At 40.2% G+C, this 19,787-nt stretch overlaps 1 protein-coding gene across 11 annotated transcripts in view; it reads left to right on the top strand.

The window, feature by feature from the left end:
* The window catches only part of SATB1 (SATB homeobox 1), a 115,525-nt gene that overhangs the window by 75,930 nt on the left and 19,808 nt on the right, over positions 1–19,787 (top strand). For all 11 annotated transcript variants that reach the window (XM_075051991.1, XM_075051948.1, XM_075051987.1 and 8 more), the window contains 2 exons: positions 3,605–3,817; positions 12,226–12,381. In XM_075051991.1, the coding sequence (XP_074908092.1) occupies positions 3,605–3,817; positions 12,226–12,381 (369 nt within the window). The remainder of the gene's footprint in view (positions 1–3,604; positions 3,818–12,225; positions 12,382–19,787) is intronic.

Raw genomic sequence — 19,787 nt, 5'->3', positions numbered from 1 at the left:
AAAAAGGTGCTATTACACTATCATGACAGCTCTCCTCTTGCTACTAAGCGACACAGATAAATGTGTCTGCTTATAACTTACTTGGCAGGGATCCAGGCTTGTGGGTGGAGCTTGCGAATAATCTTCCACCTGGACATGGGATGGGAGCACCCTGCAACAGAGAGGGGTAGCGTTCAGGGATGTTCTGCCTGTTTTGGGGGAGGTTTGGGCAAATGGCATTTTTCTTCTGGGAGCTTTGAAGTTCTATCAGGCTGATAAAATCTATTTGAATCAGTGATTATGTTCAAAGAGAAGACAAACTGGGGGCCAGACAGTGTTTTTGTTCATATTGGCAGACACTTGCATTTATCTCCATTTTTAAAGAATTCATAATTAGCTTTTGAAAGCCCTGATAATATTTATTGAACATTTTTGTGCAATTAGTAATGAATTATACTTGTGATGACATGTAAACTTTCTTTTTTTCAATGAGACCTGGTAACATTTTAAGAAAATACATTTCCAGTGCAAAAAGAATACAAGGGAGGAACAGTGAGGAGGACTCTGAGCCTAACGGTGTTTATAGTCTCTATGCAAAACAACATTTAGCTTTTATGCAACCTGAAGTACAATATCAGGAGATCACACCAAGACTTGTACCTTGGCAAACCAGTTCAGGCCTGGTAAAACAAACGGTAAATCTCTGCATATCGGCACGGGGCAGGATATGAGAGCTGATGTTTTCTTTCTAGGATTTTCCCATTTTACATCTTGTCTAACAATCTTAGCTGAAGTTTTGTGCTCAGAAAATTGAATAGTAGAAATGAAGTAATATATGAAGCAGGCAAACTGTATTGTAAGACTTTGCCTGCACCTGGTACTATACCTTTTTTCTCATGTTATTTTCTCGCATATTCTGACCTTTAGGTTCAAAGCTCCTAGAAGAAAACACCTCTTCCTTGCTTTCTCCCCACTCTCTCATCTCCTCTGATCTCTCTGCATCTGTGTCCTCTGCTCTGCTCCCAGCTCATGCGAAGAGTCCTGGCAGCGATGGGGGAAGGAGAGGGCAATGAATACTTAATGGCATATCTAATCACCAAGAGGTGTCCTGCAGCAATGGTTGTACTGACAAACGCAAGAAAACTACAAAACCCAATTTTCTTTCTTTATTTCACTGAGGGGGGAAAAGTTATACAAGAAAAACAGCCTTTTCTGCTTTTTTTAGCTGCCCACTATGTGGCAAAGGCTTATATTAGCAAATATTTTCTATTATGGGCTAAAGTATTTTTCAAGGACATTTCCTGTGGCTGACAATAGGCTGTCTGTTAGTAAGGAGCCTCCTCTCCTGCTGATGATCAGTCCACTCAAGTTCAGTTTTTCTTTCTTCTTTTTAATCCTGGTGCAGTGATTTTCAGCACAATAGTGGTCAGAAATCAAATGTGTTTACACCTCCGTCGTACATCCTGTGCTCTGCAGACAGCTTTGCCTTGTCTCCAGTGGCACAAAGTCATTCTTTGCCTCCCTTGGAGGATGGGTCATGTAACCCTACCACTGACAAACAATAGTAACTGTGGGTTTGACTACTTAGAAGTAGAAAAAAATGGAAGACGAGAATTTAATTTCCATATTTGCTAATAAGTAAATTTATTATTAGATTAGTCATTAAGAAAAATTTTAAAACTTACTCTCCACCAAAATGCCACTTTTGTCTGTTAATGCATTTATTTGCCTTCTGCGTAGTTTCTGCCTGGATACCAGAAAAGAGGAGGGATGAAGAATAGTGGTAAGAAAGTATCCCCCAGGATTATTATTTTTTTAATCCTCCTCCAAATTATTTTTCATGCTCGGTGCTATAAAGACTGTTTGTGTTTTCCATCCCATTTCCCTCTTATGTGTGCAGGCACAGACAGGGCCATGAGGACCACACTGGCCCCAGTGTAGTGGTTAGCACCTCCGTCCTCATTGCCCCTGAGAGATGGAGGGGCAACAGGGGAAATGCAGAGCTCAAAGCCGCACTGGGTGGGCTCTGACCCTGCCTAAGCACAGCTGCCTGAGAGCGGTGGCTTTGCAGCAGCACCTTGGTAAGGGGCTTTTGCCCCTAAGGATAGGACCTTTGAGAGAGGTGACAACTGCCATAGGTGCTCTGAGCATCAGACTTCCATACAGAAGAGGCTGATGCTTAGGCCGTAGCGTTCTGTTGCACTCCCTTAGGAATGGATATCTTCATTCAGGATTGCCTCTCTTAGTTAGTTTTAGCTTTTTTTTATTGCTTGCCTCCCTCCATCCATTCACTCCTCCATTATCCTAGATAACAACAGTTCTTCAGGAGAAGAAACATTAGGTTGTGTTATTTCTTTAGAACCACATCTGTGTTCCCTTGTTACACTAGGAATAAAAGCCTCTCATACCAACCCTCTCCTTGTCCCAGCATGGCAACAGCATTTATTCTAAAAAGTTCACATCTGCTTTTGCAAAAGTTAGTTTTCTTATCATCACCTTGTTACCTCAAGACAGTAGAGCATTTTGTATGCCTGACGTATTTAAAGGGAGAATTTGGCAGGGGGGAGGTTTCAAGAACTTGTTGACGTTAAAGTTGTAGTTGCACTCACAGGTTCATAAATATTTCATCTTTCAGAGTAATTAGGTGTCCCAGACCGCCAGGCCTACTCCATTGCTGAGAACCGAGATGAAATGATTACATAGGAAACCTGGTGGGGTCTGTACTGTCTGCTGGCAGCATGCTATCATCTGCAGTCTGCTTTTCTCTGGCTCACTGCTGTGGATGCCCTGTATGCTGTTTTCCTCTCATTCCCCAGCGCTCGCTTTTACCTATGATTGCTGGACTCTGAAAGTGGTCAAGGACAACAGTGGTAAATGGACTTGGGAAATGGGACCTGTACAGCAATGGGACCTGTACAGCAGGTGCTCAAATAAATAGCCCAGGCCATGGACTGGGTGAGGATTGGGGTTGTCCTGGTGAGGAGAGGGGGACAGTGGGAGGAGGAGGAAGGTGAAGGAGGGGGAGCATCCAATGGTGAGTTTCCTCACTCGTTGTTAAACTCCAGTATACAACTCTCAAAACAATATATTGACTTATAAAAAATGTGGACCTGAGTGAGTTAAGCAGTACATTAGGAACGTTGTGAGTTTATCGTATCAGATTAGTTGTGAAATATCATTTCTTTTCAAAGAGCTGTTTAAGTTGCTAGAAATGTGGAAAGCCATGTTTTTAGGCTGGCTGTGCTTTTTGTCTGGGAAGCCTGAGAACACCCCACTGTCTCTATTTCACTTATTCTTAACATCTTGTGATTGTTTGTTGACTGTGAAAGGTTTCATGGCAAGTTAAGCCAGTAAAAGGAAGGAGACCCATTAGGCAGATTCAGTTTATGTTGTATGTAAACCAGATGCTTAATAAAATTAAGGGTATAACTGACGCTCTCTTCTCTGCTACCTAAAATGCCATTAATATATTCCTCTGTGGAGTGAATAGTGCATTTGCTGCTCTCATTCTCAGCCCAGGGGAAAGAAGAAAGAGGACTGATAAGCAGTGGCTTTGCAGAGCCCAGTTTTACAGACGCTCACCTAGGCTAACTCTGCAGTGTGTTTTTTTCTTCCCTCCCTACAGGGCTTGCTCTCAGAAATCCTCCGAAAGGAAGAGGATCCCAAGACTGCCTCGCAGTCCTTACTGGTAAACCTTCGGGCTATGCAGAACTTCTTGCAGCTGCCAGAAGCCGAACGAGATCGAATTTACCAGGACGAAAGGGAAAGGAGCTTGAACGCAGCCTCTGCAATGGGCCCCGCACCTCTCATAAGCACACCGCCTAGCCGGCCTCCACAAGTAAACCACTCTCTCTCTTTGAGATTTGCTCATTGTGTTTTCTCCCTGTCCTGCTGGGTGATACCTTTCTTAAAAAGAAGAAAGCTTTTACTGCTGCATTTTTTAAATGCTTGTAGAATCATTATTTGCAGTGCATATCACAAACTAAATTTAAGAAATATAATGGATGACAGTAGCAGTTTATTACTACCTATTTTCTAGTTTTAAGATAAATTCTATCCATTATGGCCCCTACAGAGTATTTTTGCTCATTTTACTGAGATACGAGCTTTACTGGGCCGGGAAGATGCTGGCTTTTAGCTGTCTCTTTTTTCCTATAATTCTCAGGTGTTGTTTTTAATGTTAGAGGTTCAAATAGGGATTTTGAAGGATTTGGACCACTAAACCGAGTGGGAATGAAAGCAGAAGTATGAGTACATCGTATCGCCTTAAAAATTATCTTCCAGAAAATGAACAGGTAAAACTAAAGTGATGGGGGGAAGAAGACTCCATCCCAAAATGCTGGGCACGCTTTCACCAGGTCGAGCTACTGACAACTGGATAACATAACAGAGTTGCTATATCCATCACTGAAAGATTGGATATGTTCATTAAAGCTTCATTTAGTATTTGTTCAAAAGAAACTCCTGTTGATTTCTGTAAAATCTAGTGGGACTATTGGTTTAATTTTCCCAAAATTATAAAGTTTGGTAGAGTGGTATCAAGAAATTCAAGGTAGTCCTTGCTAGTTTTAGGGTACATGAGAAATACCGGTGTGAGCCATAGGAATGAGTAGGATTTCACAAAGAAGAAACACAGTTATGAATGAAACACTCCAAAACACTGTATCTTTTCTGAAATACTCTGCATTGCTGTGGCTCAAGGTTGTACCTGTGCAGGGACAAAACAAACCGATCTGCAGATATGTGGGAATCATGCTGTATACACAGTCCAGATTTGCTGTATAAAGGAAGGCTCTGGGATTGTGGGAATTTTGTGATGGTTGAGTATATAAACACAGAGCAGGTTTTTTGCTAACAGGGTTTAGGATTGTGGCTATGACTATATTCTGTACCCATTCTGAATGCTATAAATTTCTTGAGATCATTTTTCTAATTTTCCTGCAGCTAATGGATACGAAGGACCACACTAAATTAATGAATAACAAAATCATAGGAAAAGGGAGGAGAGAAGATCACTTTGACCTGCTGCAGTGCTTTTCACAAGAAGAGAAAAAAAAATTTAGCAGAAAGAACAGACTGTGCTAGTGCTCTAGTTTTGTTATCATTAACTGAGTTTAGTCTGTGAAATCCACTATAGATACTCTTCAAGATAAAGGATGAGAATCTATTTACATAGCAGTGCTTTAGTGGGAAAGAGTTAAATATAGATAACGGTGTTTAAAATAACATTTGAGTTTGTTTTAATATCTGTACCTGCTCCCACAGCCCAGGTAATTCAGAGCAAAGGCTAACCCTCCTTCTTAACTTATCCCTTTCTGCCAAGGTAATGTCTCACTCTGTCTCAAGTGGTCTTGGGCAATTTCACAGCTAAAGAACAGAGTTAATTACAGGACCTTCCAGAAGGATGTCAAGTCAGAGGTAGTCCTTGTGTTGGTTTTAATTCACACTTTAAACTATAAATCCCTTGCAGCCAGAAAGAAAGTGAGACTTAGGGGTTTTCTTAACTGACAAAACATGCTGTAAGTCCAAATTTAGGGGTCGGAGGCAGGGGGGAATCTATCTGTCTCTACTGTGCTCTTGTTCATAATTACATTTCATTTTTTTAGTGGGAGTCAGGAGTATAGTTAACCTAATTGCAACAGTTCAAAGTGGAAACAGCACACAGTTCTGTTTTGATCCTTTTCAAAAGGAAAACAGGTTAACAAGGAAACCTAACAGACTAATACTTGAGCTCTACAGAATAAAAGTTATTTTTCTAGTTGTTGTATTGTTCTCTGTCATTCAGCAAAACATATGCGCTTTATCTAGTGGATGGATCGAGAATGTAGAAACCTCTGAGCTGGGATTCTGTGCAACCTTTTTATATGTTGCCAGAATTACCCACCTATAAACACATGTAGCACTTGCCACCTGCTACTAAGTGTTCAGAGCCCTAAATTTGAAAATTGAAATATTTGTGTTGGTAACATAAGTACCATACTTAATGCTAGAAATAATAATGAAATTGTTCCAGTTGTTGCACTGGCAAGTATAATGTTACAAATCGTAGCAGAAATAAATTATAATCAGGATACTGCAAAATTATTAATGCAAACTACTACTCTGATACCCCCCCAAATGTCCACAGTTTATTGAATATTTGATACTAAGGAAATAAAACTACTAGCATCCTTACTACTGAATTTATTATAAGTAATTATTTAAAGTCCACTATACAGGGATAGAGCATAATATTTTTCTAGCTTAGCTGTGAGCTTCTTGGATAACTATTGAAAGACAAAACAGACCGTTTATCCTGACAACAGAATTTACGCAAGAGCCAACATACTTAATATTAAATCTTTAGACCAGTGTAACATTTGAAACAATTAAAACTATAAAACCATGAAAAATGGGAGCTAATGTGCCACACATGAAGGTTTATTTTGCAATTGCAAGTTATCAGTTTCAGAAGGATGTGAAAATAAACATCCTGAAAAGGATCTATTTTGCATTTTTGTGTTGCCAACTGGTGGCCAGACAGTAGAGCAGACTTAACCATTTAGCAGCTGAGCTTGTTCTGTGTGAATTTTGCATACTGTTGCATGTAAAAACAGAAAGCGTGACCTCGGAGGTCTGATAGGATAGTAGGAACTCACCAAGCATAAACCCTGGTGCCTGAGTTAGAAGGAACTGTGTTGAATTTATCTCATTTTTACAGCATTCTTACATTAGCTCAAGTAGCAACTAGTATCTGGATTGTTTCCAATTCTTTTTTGAAATCCTTTAAGAAGCTCTTTGTCCCCCTTACTTCTCCCTTTCTCTCTGACTTAAACAAAGAAGCAAAATCTTACTTTTTCTTTTTTTTAAAAAAAATTGAAATCATTAGCCTCTAATGCATGAGCTTTTGGGATATGTGTATAGCCCTCTAAGCTGGTCAAGTTGTAAAAGTCTGCTATCTTCCACACTGGCAGACTGAGTGCAAGGAGACAGTGTATACAAGAATTTTTCCCTCAGACATTGTTCATCTTGCCACCTCCTGGGGCAGAAGCCTGCCAGTCAGGGGCGTTCCTGGGGCAGTGGAGTTTATAAATGTTAGCATAAATGTTTATAAATGTTAGCATCTCCATCAGGTAGGTACTGCATGGAGACATAGTTTAACCTCACTAGCCTAAGAGGAGGAAAAAAAGATCCTTTCGTGTTCTATTTCTTTTATTAATTTTTTTTTCCCCTCTTCAACACCTTCATCTTGCAGACCACGCCACAGAGGTCTTTTCCGGGTATCCCTAAGTCAAGTTCAGAGGATGAGTCTATTACACGTTGTGTGGGAATGAGAGGATGTGGGGATACTTCAGAGGACGCTGAGTGTGGAGCTATGTTCAGGGTGGATGGAGCTCCCCACGGAGGTGCTAGCAATGGTCTCTCCCTCTCATTGAGGCAGTTCAGGGTGTGGAGGGAAGAGGACTCCCTCTTCCTTAGTGCAACTTGGGGGAAGGATGGAGACAGGTGACCAAGTCACAGGTTTTCTTTTTCAAAATAATCTGATTAAAGCTTGTTAGCCATCCTGCAGTTATGAACACTTCCTTCTCAGGACAAGTAATTCCCATTTCAGAAGAGAGATCCCAGACAAATCCTTCTCACCACCCATATTCCCCAAAGAAAATTTTGCTGACTCTTGGGGCCCATCATAATCCTGTTGAAAACAGAGTATGTGTAATGTCAAGAGCAGAATATAATTTTAACAGTGTTTTAAGAAGTATCACAAATCTTGCATCAGTTACGGTTCTGGGTATTCCATTGACAAAACCCTTCATTTTCATAAATATAATGCTGGCTTCCCTCTGACTACAGGTAAATTACAGTTCCTCCATGCTAAAGCAATTTCAGGTTGGGTCCCAGAGATAGGACGTCACTCTTGAAAGAGTAGTTTTGAGGAGGACACTGCTTTGCTGGTGTTTGAGGACCAGTGAACTTCCATTGCAAGGAACTCTGGATAACAGCAGCTACCGTGAAACTTGATGGTGGCGCCCTGGAGTTCAAACACATACACATGCCATACTTCACCGCCAGCAAAATTTTTATTTTTACATCTGCAAAATTTGAGATTTAGGTTGATAGTCTTTGTGCCAAGTTGCATTTTAATGAAAGTAAAAATGAACAAAATAATAAATGCAAGCCTTCCCGCCCCCCCCGCCCCCACGAAAACCACCATGGAGGAGAGTTAATGGAAACCTTGACACTTAACTATAACTGCACTTCCAGGCGCCACTGTAATAATGGAGTAGTAAACCTTGTCCTGATAAAAGCTGTTCTGAAAGCAACAGCGTTTATTGTACCTCCTGTGCTATTTGCAGAGCAGAACTGAAAAGTAGTTTGTTTTGCCTGGAATGAACTACTTTATGAATTTTAATGTACGATGTAATATTAAAAGCTAAACCAGGATTAAAGAAGATTTATATTCCCAAGCTAAAACAGTACTTATGAGAATGTGTTATAAAAGATCTTTTTGTTTCAGTTTCGATGAGGAAGAAATGAGCTTCCATGTTTATGAAAACCTCTTCAGATTGGTTATTCCTTCTATAGCAAGCTGTCCTTTCATTAGGAAAATTGAATTAATCCAGAACTTCTTGCTACTGTAATCAGCCTTATTTGATGAGAAGATATATCTGGGCAGGCCAGGAGGGGATGGATGTGTTATTTTTTTTTCCAAGTACTTTTAGAAGACTCAATTGATTGGTGATAGGAAGATGGCCAAACGAATTTCTGATTCTCAGTGTGTTACATTTGTAAAATAATGCTCCCCTGTTCAGTTAGTGTTTGCAAAATTTGGTTACTGTCAAAAAAATTTAGCTGATCTGTGGTTTCTTTCCTAAACAGAAAATGTGGCTATAAGTGTGGGTGGGGTGGGAGGTTGTGCTTAAGTGTGGATGAGATGAGAGATTATGTTTTGTTTTGTTTTTCTCTTCAAAATGAATACTTTTTCCACCTCCTCTCCCAAGTCCTGAAGTTGCACCGTTGGGGGCTTTTTTGTTTTCTGTTGGTTTTTTTGAGGAGGAGGGTGTTTTTTCAACCCAGCTTCAAACAGCCTCTGTCTTGAACTCAATTCTAAATTCAACACAACAGCCTAGATGCTTGCTATGTATAAATTATGAAACAGTTTTATGTATGGATATTCTCCAAGAGGTTAATTAGCATTATTGCATGGAATTCATCAGACCAGAGCAGACCAATGGTCCATCTAGTCCAGCCACAGTCTATACCTGATCTTTGAAGAGAAATTATTAAGAAGCAGGGGAAGAATTTTTATACCTAGCCAATTATATGAATTGGAGATGGAGAGGGTATGCCTGTGACCAACAACTCTTGATAATCCCCAAACCCATCATTTTATAACTTTAAGACTTCTATTCTCCTAAAGCTCTTTGGGCTAATATGGCTTTTTGATGCAGATATTAGTGTTTTCTGTTGTTCACTTCCTAATTCAATATCAACAGAAGGCAGTAGGACTTATTTTGTTTGCTTTAACTTCAGTGACATATTAGATGCTGTTGAGTTTGTTGTACCTGTATAAAGATAGATGTGATTTGCCAACCAGAATGAGGATTTTCAGTAATTCCCCTGGATTAAATGCATATCCCTATTAAATTGGGCATTGAAAAGTGTGGACCAAGATGCACAGTTTAAATTATGTCTCCAATGTGGTGCGTGAGTCTTGGTTTTTTGATGATCTGAGTGTTCATAGCTCAGTTAAGTGGTCTATGAAGTACTGCTACAATGTGAAGCTGTCTTTTGAAGCTGAGTAGCAATCAAAAAGGCAGTGTGCTTACAGAAGAGAGACATTTCAATCAGAATCACAAGAGCAAAGTGTTACCTTCCCAAAAGATACTGTGGACTTGTGCATGCTAGTTGAATGCCTTCGTCTTCTCATCTTTCACTCAGGACCCTCAAAGATTAGTTAGTTACAAGTTAGAAATATTCCTTTGGGAAGGACTGAAATAAATTTGCCAAAATTTAAACCCAAGGTCCAAGAAGGTGTGTTGACAAAGCCATCACTTTTTCATTTTCTAATTTAGCTTAGCCTGATTTTTACATGTGAGCAGAGAAGGCTATCTCCAGTTGTATACTTAACTGACAACCAACGGGGATGTTATCTTTCAGCGAGTCCTTTTCATTTAAAGGTTATAAAATTGCCACTGATTTTGTAATTTTCAAATTATTTCACTGTATGGTGTTCAGGAGATGCACCTGCTCTTGTGGCCCCATGCTGATTTGCCCAGTGTGAGGCATGCGTTTTCCTGCTCTGCAGTGGGAAGAAGAGGTTCATGGTGCTGCTCCTCACGCTGCCCACTGCCAAGTGCCTCAAATGTTTCTGAGCAGCTGTTGGCCCAGGCTTGGCCATCCTCTGCTGCAATGTCACCTGTAAAATGGCACACTGCAGAAAAGGAAACGCTTCACTCTCCACGACATGGCTGCAAAGTACCAGTTGTTTACAGACAAAAGCAAATCATGTGATAAACTGTATGCCACTTTCTGAGATTTTTCTTCATTTCCCTTTTCATTTAGGACTGCTGCTTTCAGACACCAGAAAGTGCTAATGCCTGCCAGAAGGAGGCAGGGGAAAGTATGTGTGGACGCCGCCTTCTTGCTGGGGTTTTGCCCCTTGCTGCTAACCGGCATGTGTTAGCACAGCTTCTGAAAAGCCTAATAGACAAATGAGGCTCAGCAAAAGTGGCATGCACTCCCAGTTTCTGGGCTAGATTATTTTATCTTAGAAACACTGTGGAGGATATTTAACACAAATTGAGCATGACGTTTCTAGGAAAAAATGGGCTGATGATTTGCCTAAGTACGTCTCTCACCTAAACCCTTTGACTCTTGTATCGTGAGACCTCTGACATATGAAAGCTCATAGAGAGTGAGATTAGAAGATGAATTACCATGTCAGATTTCCCTTTGAACCTCAAGGGACTTTAGAGCACAGGAAGATGCTGACTTGCACTGGATTAAACTGATAGTGAAAGTTTGGGTTTAGACACATACTTAAGAGTAGGGTGAGTCACCCTCTGGAAGTGCCAAGCTCTGTCCATTAGGTTTAGAGGTAGCCTGAATGACTAACTTAGACTAGACGTGTAACTTCTGAATGGTTACATTAAATCAGGTCTCAACAACCTCAGTATGAACCAGTAGGTTTGAATCAAAATCTAAAGGTTTGATTTTTGCATCATCAACCCTGTGGGTTCTTGGCAGAAATCCAGTCTTTCCTTTCCTCCGGTCCGCTTTAGGCTTAGTGCTCCATTAGGTCCACTAATCTTGGGCAAGCATCACAAGAGTAGCTGCTAAAGAAAGACATTATCCTTAACTATTGAGAATATTGTAGGATAAGCTGAGTATCTGCTGATTTTTTGTACCTCTCAACTGATATTGCAGAAACTGCTCTCTAACCTTGGTGGGATGATTCTTGGTGTTGAAACATCACTTCCAGAGGATGAAGGAAACTATAGTCTTCTGCACATCATGTCACCACTGATGTATTTTTTGTTGTTTTTCTTAATGCTGCAGATGCAGCATAGAGGTGGTAGTGTAATCATTCTGTCTTGTTTTCATGTGTGGTTTTTTTCTAATGTGGACTGTGAGAAGAATAAATATTTCACGAATGTAAGTGAAGTACAACTAGAATTAATAGTTTTAAGAAAACCCTATCCTGATTTAATGAGTGGTTAAAATATGCATTATTCTAAATTATTGCTTTCTTAAAAACAGTTTAAGAATTAAACTGATAATATTTTAGAAAGTTAAATCTAAAGCCACAACTTTTCTATGTCATTATGCATTTGAGTGTACTGGACATAAAACATGAATCAAGATGTATCTGTCAGTTTTTTATTTCATTAGAGATTCTTTTATGCTACAGTTACAATTTTGACTTAATTTGTGCGGGGCAAAGAAATCATGTAAGGATTCACAAGTCTCTACAAGACTGTTTGACAGGTTTCCACCTAATTTGTTTTATGACATTGAAATTCACAGTGGTCAGTTAATGATAACTCATATTTCAGATGCACTCACCTGTTACAATATGCTGAATTTTCTTGTTTCCCAGTTGCCTGAACCACGGATAACTTATAATGTTAAGTCTGAAAAGCTGAAAGACTATCAGAGGAAGATTGAATAAAAGGAATAAAATGGAAAGGGGAACTACTTGGGGAGGGAAAGAGAAGAAAATAACTTTTTCATAGTGAAAAATGACTCATAAAATATATTTTCTAGGTCAAAACTGCTACTATTGCTACAGAGAGGAATGGAAAAACAGAAAATAATTCCATGAACATTAATGCTTCCATTTACGATGAGATTCAGCAGGAAATGAAGAGAGCTAAGGTGTCTCAAGCACTGTTTGCAAAGGTTGCGGCAACCAAAAGCCAGGTAAAGTTCGCAGGGCGCGATGGCCTCCCTGTCCTGTGTGATTATTTCCCCTCCTCCCGGTTTTGATCTGTTTCTGTGTGAGTTACAATGAGTGGCTGGGTTAGCACACCAGCCCAATACCACAGCTCAGAGCTCCTTGCTGAGTCCAAAGGTAACTTCTTGTTACCCTTGACCAGGCAGGGTTGAGAAGCGGCTTCCTGAGACGCATCCCTCCCTCTTCCCCACCAGCAAGATGCCTTTGCTGCGCACCCGTGGGTCTTGCGCAGCTCAGGAAGCATCAGGTTCATCAGTTCTTAGCTGGCGTGGACGTGGCAAAAGTTGTGGGCAAGCTCTGTGTATTGCTGCCGAATTCATCTCAAGGCTTTGGTGTTTTGCAATTACATATGCTTTTAACAAGGAACGCTGGTGTTCTGTATTTTGCAAAAATATTTAGTCAGACCCACTGTGCACAGGGGGTGGGGCAGGACTGTCCTCATCAAAAACAGAGAAAAAACCCAACAAATTATGGTTATACAAGTTACATCTGAGAAAACATGTATGATCTTTGTGGAATACAATGGCTGCTTGGTTACCTTCATGTGTGTGCATGCATATATATTGCATATTCAGTTTTAAGCCTTTGTTGTGTGGTTTCCTATTCTGTTTTCTTCAACTGAAGAACTTCTGTCAAGTTTAGTGGCAGGAGAGGGAAATCAGCAAGCACTTGTTGGGTGTGATTATCATAAGTGACGTATCTTCTGAAAAAGATCACCAGCATATGCAAAAGCATTGATTTCAGTGAGAATGTACTAAAGAAGCAAGTAAAGGAAAAACATAGAAAAATGGGAGAGACTAGAACCACGGTTATACTGACGCTTGAAGGAAATGGTAAAGGCACCAGTGCTTGCAATGCTGAATTTCCACATTAGATGAAATGTTAAGTCCACTTAGTTACTATTCCTTTACTTTTCTAAAATTGCTTCATAGAAGGATACAGCATCTTGCAGGGAAAGCTGATAATGATCAGTTACACCAACATTTCTTGGACCGTCAGCATTTTAGTGCTGGTTTTCTTTTTAACAGCCTTTAACTTTTGACTTCTGTGTTGTTCACATATTGGAGTTTACTCCATTTCATTGTACAGAAAGGATGTTGTCTTTTAAGTTATATGCTGTAAGGAGCATTTTAAGGGATATTTTGGAAATGTTATATCAAAATGATTAAACTCAAGCTGTGGACTGTAAAAATTATAGCTTTATAGGCCACATGCCTGCCTACCCTTCAATCACTGTCAAAGTGATAATTTCTACAATAATATGTTTCTTTTATTGTGGGATTCTAAACACCAAGTGCTGTTTAAACATTAAACTGAATTGTTTATGTTAGTGCTGTACTCAGTGTGTCATACATCAGGCCACTATAATCTCCCATGGAATGTAAAAATTCTGTCATGAATCATGGCTTGTATATCGGAAATTACTGTAATTTTGATTGGAAATTACAGGGCTCTTGAAATGTTTCTAATTATGATAGAATGTTACAGCCCTTTCCAACCTGTGTGCTCCTCAGATGTCTTTATTTACATGTCAAGACTCAGGGTTAGAGAACTGTCCGTTTTCTACACCTTCCCCTTCCCATTGCAGTTCTCTGTAAACCTAAGGTATGAAGCCAATCTGTTGGTCCACGTAATTTTGATCTGATCTGATTTCTGTAATAGTATAGTTATTTAAGTGAGTAGCCTTAAAATTTCTAGATGGGACAGCTCTTCCAATGCTGACTTTAAAAAGGACAGGTAATCAAAATGAAGCACAAAAGCTTCTGGAGGACGCAGTGCAGTTCTTTTGTAGTATTGGTATAAAATTTAGATTCTTGCACAAACTTTGCTACCAAGTATAGAAAAGAAAAAACACCAAACACGTAGTTCTTTTCCCGTTTATTGTGGAGATTATGCCTGTATTCTCAGAGGTTATTTTTCTCCCCAGTTTAAGCAATGCAGTGTTAATTTATGTGTTAAACAAGCTTTCAGGTCTGTAGTTAGCCAAAGTACCACTTGTAGTAGAAAGCTGCTTCACAGAAGTAACCTCTTAGGTAAACTGGATGTGTTTGGTCTTCTCTAACCAGTTGACTACTAGTCGGCCAATTAACAAGCTTTAAATATGTAGCAAAGCCATGTATGTTAAAGGAGATATCTGTATTGTAAAAAATTCAGCATTGGAGCTTGTCAACAGTAAAGAGGAATATTTCTTGGGGCAAAGAAGTCTCCCTTGCACAAAAAAGGGGCTTGTTCAAACATATTCTTTAAGAGACCCTCTCTTGAGAGAGGCCCATTGTTGTTGTTTTTTTTTAATTTGGGGATATTGGTTTCCTGCTCAGAACTGGAAATGCTGGGATAACCACTTCCAGTTATAGTGAAAAGCCTGGAGGACATGTATTAGAAAATGATGCGATAGTTAACAGTTTTGGTTTTAAAATCACTAAAATTGAACATTGCTGCTCTTATCTAATTTTGGATATAAAAACTTGATTAACTCCTGAGTATAGTCTGGAGTTAGGGTATAAAATGGTACATGACCTAAAACAGCTCTGCCAGTGGACAAAAATAGTTGTTTGCTGGAGGGCCTTTTTTTTTTTTTTTTTTTTTTTTTTTAAGGAACTGATTTGGGTCAACGTTAGGCTGGGTGTCTAAGCAGCCAGCATCTGCAAGGTGGCCGGACTTGCCTGAGCCAGGAGACTGCAGATAATGTTCTGCTGACTAGAGCACTTTGTACAGAAGAGCTATTAAATGATGCGCTACAGAAGTTTCTATTTAGGTAGCGCAGAGGTAAAAAAACAAGCATCTTCCCTTGCGCTGTGTTAGTGCCTTTGGCAAGAGTTACCTGACTGACAGAGGACTGCACGTGGACCTGATGCTCAACAAGCCAGCTGGCTACAGGGGCTTGGTACAGCAGAGGCCATAGTGCAGGGCAAGGAAGGGGTGATGGGAGCAGGAAGAGATTGCAGTGATATTAGTGAGATCGTGCTCTGGTTTAGGTGAGTGATGTTTTGCGTACTTGTAGTTTCATGGTGCACTTTGCTGGCGGCTCGTTGGCTTTCCCAAAGAAAAGGGACTATCGGGCACATAGGTTTGAATGAGTTTGGGGATTTATCTAGAAGATTCTTTCAAATGTTGAATTCCTTTCCCATATAGGAATGTATGCATTCTGTATATTTTTAAAGTTCCTATGTTTTTAAGAATCAATATATTATCTGCAGAATTAATTCAAATTCTGTGAAATTCAAAATACATACTTTAAAAGTTACTATGGTTATACTGAGGAGCTAAGGAAGATACTATAATTCAAATTGCTTGAATACATCATATCTGTGGGGAGTTTTAGAACTGTAATTGGCAAACACCTAATGTCGGTATTTAAAATCTTATGGTTTTATTGCAATTTGTCTGCCTAGTAGGCCTACGTATTTTTTTGTTAGATTATGTTGAAAAGAGAGCTTTAGAAAAATGCATGCAAAAAGAAGACAGAAAGGTTTACCAAGTGCTTTGCGTCTGCTTCCAGGTTGTTGTTTTTTAGTGGCAGAACGGCAATACTAACAACATTGTTTACTAACATTTAATCAGCACACCTGAATAAGTCAAAATATAAAGATTCCACACATATATAAATTTGCGTGGTATACGTTACTTTTACAATTTAATCTTATTGGGTTTCTATTAAATTTATAACCTGACAGTCTGATTCAAGTAATTATGAAAGCACATTCTTAATTTCGTTATTTCAAACAAAAAAAAAAAGTTGATTTGTGTAATGATCATTAAGGCATCATGGTTCAGTAACTGTGCATTGGTTACAATGTTTTCATGTGGGAGCCAGGGATGAGTTTTTTTCCTGATGGTGACAGATGCTGAAATCTAATTTTATTCCATAAAAACAGACAAACAAACAAACAAAACAAAAACCCTAAACGTAAGAGCCCCAAGAGATAAGGCAAGTAGAGACTTGTAGTGTTTCTGTATGTTTGCTGTGTTTTGAGAAGTTACGTTTATGTTGATGGCATATCGGCATATCCTGGAAAGCTGTGATCTGCACGTCCTAGTATGAAGCAAGGAAGAAAACAAAACTTTGCTGAAAATCAGCTTATATTGCTAAATCTTTCTTAAATTTAGGAAATTACAGGTTGCAAAAACTGAAGTAATATCAACTGCTGTACTCTGAGAGTCCCATATACTACTGTGTAAGGCTGTTAGCGCCTATTATTATACCTCAATAATAGTAGTATAAATAGGTAAAATCGATACTTTTCTGCAGCGTCAATCCTGCTGATTGCTGTGTATGGCCAGGTGGGTGCTGAATGCCCTCCCTTCTCACCAAATAAAAATACCTGTATGTTGAAGGCAAGACGCTTGGCTCTCATAGAACCATGCTCCAGTTTTAATTTTAGAATAAAACTAATGGAGTACTATCCATAAGTCCGAAACCTCATCTAATTACAGAGGGTTTCGACCCGTTACTTCTGAGCTGTTGCATTGCGTTGCCCAATTTCCTGTCCTTCTGTCCCCGTCTTTCACTTTGGTTAGGCAGTTAGCCCTTGGAAATGAGTAGTTTCACATGCAAGGCATGGAGGTAAAATCAGTGGTTCCGACCATGCTAGAGACTCCATCTTAAGCCATCAGGGAAGCATCTTGTGCAGTTGTATTTTATTAGAAGCATTCGACTTTTTGCCTTAGTACGCACCTGGAGCGTCCTCCTCCGAAAGGCTGTGTGGGGAGCTGCACCCGGTAGGCATTAGGCAGAGCATCTGATACTTGTGAGTAGATGGTAAGGAGTTAAATGGGAAGGGAATGCTAAACATTGGCACTAAAATTGCTTTTGGCATGCAAATACCATGCTTTTCCTGACATAAATATTTTCAGAATAGGCCATTAGAGTTCAGGTATATAAAACCCTGCTTTTACTGGAAATTTTAATGTTGTAGTAAACCCAGAGATTTATAGTGAAAAATTGATGTCTGTTATCTCACTTTTATCTTTTTAACCAGCAGTTTTATAAATGCTATATCTTTGATCTGGCTTTTTCCATCTAGAGACTAAGCTATATACTCTAATAGGAAAGTCATTTTTAAACAGCTTCCCACACTGAACAAGCACAGTATTGTGGATCTGGCACGAAGATGTAACATGCCATTACTGCAGATATAGAACAATCTATTCAACTATTTTCCAGCGAGGGGGAAAGAAACCTTTTTATCACCAAGAGTAACCCTCTGGTAACAAAGTGGCTTGAAGAGGGGGGGGCTTGAAATTTATTCCCAAAGCTGTTTCCTCAGGGCGCTGCACCTCAGGCTGCCCCAGCAGGGTCCAGCCTGGGGGGCAGGAGGGGGCTCGGTCCTTTGCCCGTCACCCCATGTCTCTGTCAAGTCCTCTCCTGCTTTTGTCTCCCTCAGAGCAGCTGAGTCACTTCCTGGGTTTAAATCTTGGCTTAAAAACCTTCTTTCCCCCCGCCTCCCTCGGCGTACAATGGATTCTCTGTGGAGCGGGGAGGGATACTGCACGGGGAGACGCGAGGTGGAAACAAAACGTGCTCTGAGCTCTGCCATTGTTTCACAGGTCCACCTGGAAATAAACCCCTCGCCCTTGTGGGAAGGCGAGATACAGTAGTTAGAAAACATTAGCTGCAGAAGTACCCCACACAACAGCCTCTATTTTTTTAATTTTACTTCTTTAATTTATTTTCCTCCCCCTTCTGCTACCCAGGGGTGATTGCTCTGGCAGTTGAAGAGGTGCCATGAGCAGCAAGAGTCAGGACAGGATCCGGTGTCAGCAGGGATGGGAGAGGAAGAGTGTGAACTGAGAAAGCAAGATGGGCTTCTGCATGCAATCAAGAATTGCCCCATAAAGCGGCATGTTGTTCAGTGAAGCTGTGAAACTTGGCAGATAGAGCTGATTTGTTTCTTTCACAAAATATCATGTTGCAGAGTCATAGTGTGTTCTGTCTCGCCTGGGTTGGAGAGGAGGAGCTTTTTGGGTTGCTATTGCGGGAACAAAATGTAGGCTTAGAGTGCTCCAGGTCCTTCCTCTGCCCCATGTCTTAATTTCTTTTATGACATCTCTTTGCAGAAATAAAGGTTAAAGCCTCAGGAAGTTTCCTTATGAATGTTTTTTTAAATTCTTTCTCAGAAAGGGGGTAGAAAAATTGAGTTCAGTTGACTCGCTTATTGCTTGATCTGGGTAGACATGGAGAAGGACCGGCACTGATCTTGGCTGTATCCCACATTATGGGTATGACCTTGGTGGACTTCAGTGAGTCTTGGGTTCCTGCTAGTAAAATTAGACAGAAACTTCTTGAATCAACAAAGATGCACTGAAGAGAAACTGCCTTAAAATCTCCAAGGTGGTTCATATCAGTGTGCAATTGCCCACGGAAATCTGCATAGAGGGAAAAAAAAAGCATTAAAACCTCAAATAGTTCAAGCCAAAGAAAAAGGTACAGAAAGGAAAATACTTAACTGGTAAGGGGATTATATTGGCCTCTTCAAGCAGCAATTTGGGGCCAGGCAGAGCTTTCAACACAAAAAGGCCGGATTTGTTGACACACCGATGAAAAAGTGTGCTTCCTGAGCATGCTTTACACGTGGGGTCAAGCCGGCTCCAGCTAGAGGTTCCCAGCCAGGCGGGTGGCAGCGTGAGCTGCGCAGACGCTGCTTACAGCCCGCATAGAGGCCGTTTAAAGAACTGGTAGCAGCTTCAGGAAAGGCTGTATATTTGAGCCCTAAGGAGAGCTCCCCTGGAGGGATGCGGAGCGCACCTGCCCTGCGTCGGTCGGGAGTGGTTGCTGAATGCTCTCACGGCCTCAGCCTGCAGCGCGTCCCTGGGGCTGGGACTGCTGGGCGCCTGGCAGTATGCAGCCCTGCAGGTGGCCAGAAACGGCAAAGGGGGGGTCTTGGTTGGGTGATTTTTGTCCGGTGGAAGGGGTGTGGGGGAGAAGCTAGGAGAAGTACAAGCTTAAGTCATTAAATATACAAATGAAAGAAGAGAGCCAAGCAGAGAAAGCCCTTTACAAAATATAAAATTCTGTTAAAACAGCAAGACGGCACAACATAAGGAATGTTTGGTACATGTTATTGAAACTGAAAAATCAGAGTATGGAATGAATTATAATTTAGCATAATCCATAATTTTACAGTTTTCGTTTTGAATTATTTATCTTATATTATTTGATTAAAGATAAAACTGGCTGACAAGATCTTGAAGATCTCTGCATGTCTTAATCACAAATGAAAAAAGTCCTCATTATAACTTCACCATTTTAAAATTTTTTATTTGTATTTTTTCTATATAGCTCCCTTTTATTTTGAAAGCATATTTCAGATCCGCATTGTGTACACGCGATTCCATAACCCATCAGGCTTCAGTGTTGCCTCAGTACCTCTGA

The sequence above is a fragment of the Buteo buteo genome, chromosome 2, assembly GCF_964188355.1.
Source record: "Buteo buteo chromosome 2, bButBut1.hap1.1, whole genome shotgun sequence".
NCBI lineage: Eukaryota > Metazoa > Chordata > Aves > Accipitriformes > Accipitridae > Buteo > Buteo buteo.
The sequence above is the reverse complement of the archived record's forward strand: the minus strand, read 5'-3'. Positions and strand labels throughout refer to the sequence as shown.